We start from the raw sequence: 1,813 nt of genomic DNA on the forward strand, positions 1-1,813 counted from the left end.
AAAAAAAAAAAAAAAAAAAAAAAAAAAAAAAAAAGAAGAAAGAAAAGAAAAAGGTAAGCGCTCAAAATAATTGAAAATTCAAAATCAAATGCTAAACCTAGCAAATATGCCAAAGCTAAGTCCTCGCTGTCTGTGATGGAGAGGAAAAGACTGAAATAGGGGGGGGGAGAGTCCGTCGTTGGGATAGAAGGGGTGCATTATCTCGCCACCCTCCCCTTTCCCTCCAGTCCCAGCTGCTCGAGAAGGGAGAGCTCTGGGAAAGGAAACAGAGCGGAATCGCCCACATTAGCCTCGCTCTTCGTGACCGGGGCGCCTCTGGGCTTGTGTGAGGTCTCCTTTCTAATGCCAGTGACAACGACACTGAGGGTGATTTTGTGTTCCTCCCCCACCCCTTTGCAGGCAACTCTGTAAAGAATTTACGGATCTGCTGGCGCAGGACCGGACGCCAATCGGGAACAGCCGGCCCAGCCCCATCCTGGAGCCGGGGATCCAGAGCTGCCTCACGCACTTCAGCCTCATCACGCACGGCTTCGGCGCCCCGGCCATTTGCGCCGCGCTCACGGCCCTGCAGAACTATCTCACCGAGGCGCTCAAAGGCATGGACAAGATGTTCTTGAACAACACCACCACTAACAGGCACACGTCTGGGGAAGGCCCAGGTAGTAAAACTGGCGACAAGGAGGAGAAACACAGGAAATGAAAAAAAAATTAAAAAAGAAGGAAACATGTTTTAAGTACAAAAGGAAAACAGAAACAAATTTAATTTTAGCTTTAAAATGTTGGATTGGCTTTGGAAGAATTATATTAGGTAGAATACACATACGATCAAAATTTAAAAAAAAAAGAAAGCTAAATAACTTAAAAAAAAAAACTGAGGCGTACAACGGAGCAACAATATCGGTTCTCAGTGTCTATTTCAAGATACACTTGGAGACAACCGTCCGGATTTTCCACTTCGGTTCTTTCGAGCTTAATAATACTGATAATAAAAGAAAACCATGGTTTCCCCCCTTTGGAAAATAAACATAAGACTAAACATGAGAAAACGCTAACTTATTGGAAGAAAATCGGAGAAACGTTGGTGTTAATGCTTTGAGAGCTGTTTGACTGAGACGCACGAACTTTTTAATTTTTAATATTTTTTTAGGAAACTCTTTGACAGTCCCCGCCCTCCACCTCACCTCACCCTCCTCCCAGCCACCCTTTTCTACATGGCCCTCCCTTCCCCACACTGTTACGGGAATCTTCTGGGATGAAAATGAGTGTGGTTAGCTTATTTGCGTTGTTTTAGCCTCCTCAGTCCCCTCCCTTCCCGCCCCATCTCGCGTTCTTAACTCACAGGTGCCCAGCTCCCAGGCCGTTTGCATAATTAGGGAGGGCGAGGGCGGGCGGGGCGGGAGGCGGTTCTTTCGAGCTTAATAATACTGATAATAAAAGAAAACCATGGTTTCCCCCCTTTGGAAAATAAACATAAGACTAAACATGAGAAAACGCTAACTTATTGGAAGAAAATCGGAGAAACGTTGGTGTTAATGCTTTGAGAGCTGTTTGACTGAGACGCACGAACTTTTTAATTTTTAATATTTTTTTAGGAAACTCTTTGACAGTCCCCGCCCTCCACCTCACCTCACCCTCCTCCCAGCCACCCTTTTCTACATGGCCCTCCCTTCCCCACACTGTTACGGGAATCTTCTGGGATGAAAATGAGTGTGGTTAGCTTATTTGCGTTGTTTTAGCCTCCTCAGTCCCCTCCCTTCCCGCCCCATCACGCGTTCTTAACTCACAGGTGCCCAGCTCCCAGGCCGTTTGCATA

The 1,813-nt window shown here is 46.2% G+C and overlaps 1 protein-coding gene across 2 annotated transcripts in view; it reads left to right on the plus strand.

Moving 5' to 3' along the window:
* TFAP2B (transcription factor AP-2 beta) overlaps window positions 1-1,392 on the plus strand; it is a 28,897-nt gene extending 27,505 nt beyond the window's left edge. For both annotated transcript variants that reach the window (XM_014588025.1, XM_014588026.1), the window contains one exon: window positions 400-1,392. In XM_014588025.1, coding sequence (XP_014443511.1) covers window positions 400-700 — 301 coding nt within the window. In that variant the 3' untranslated portion in view covers window positions 701-1,392. The remainder of the gene's footprint in view (window positions 1-399) is intronic.
* Window positions 1,393-1,813: the final 421 nt, after the last annotated feature.

This window comes from Tupaia chinensis, unplaced genomic scaffold, assembly GCF_000334495.1.
Source record: "Tupaia chinensis unplaced genomic scaffold, TupChi_1.0 Scaffold000252_1, whole genome shotgun sequence".
NCBI classification, from domain to species: Eukaryota; Metazoa; Chordata; class Mammalia; order Scandentia; family Tupaiidae; genus Tupaia; species Tupaia belangeri.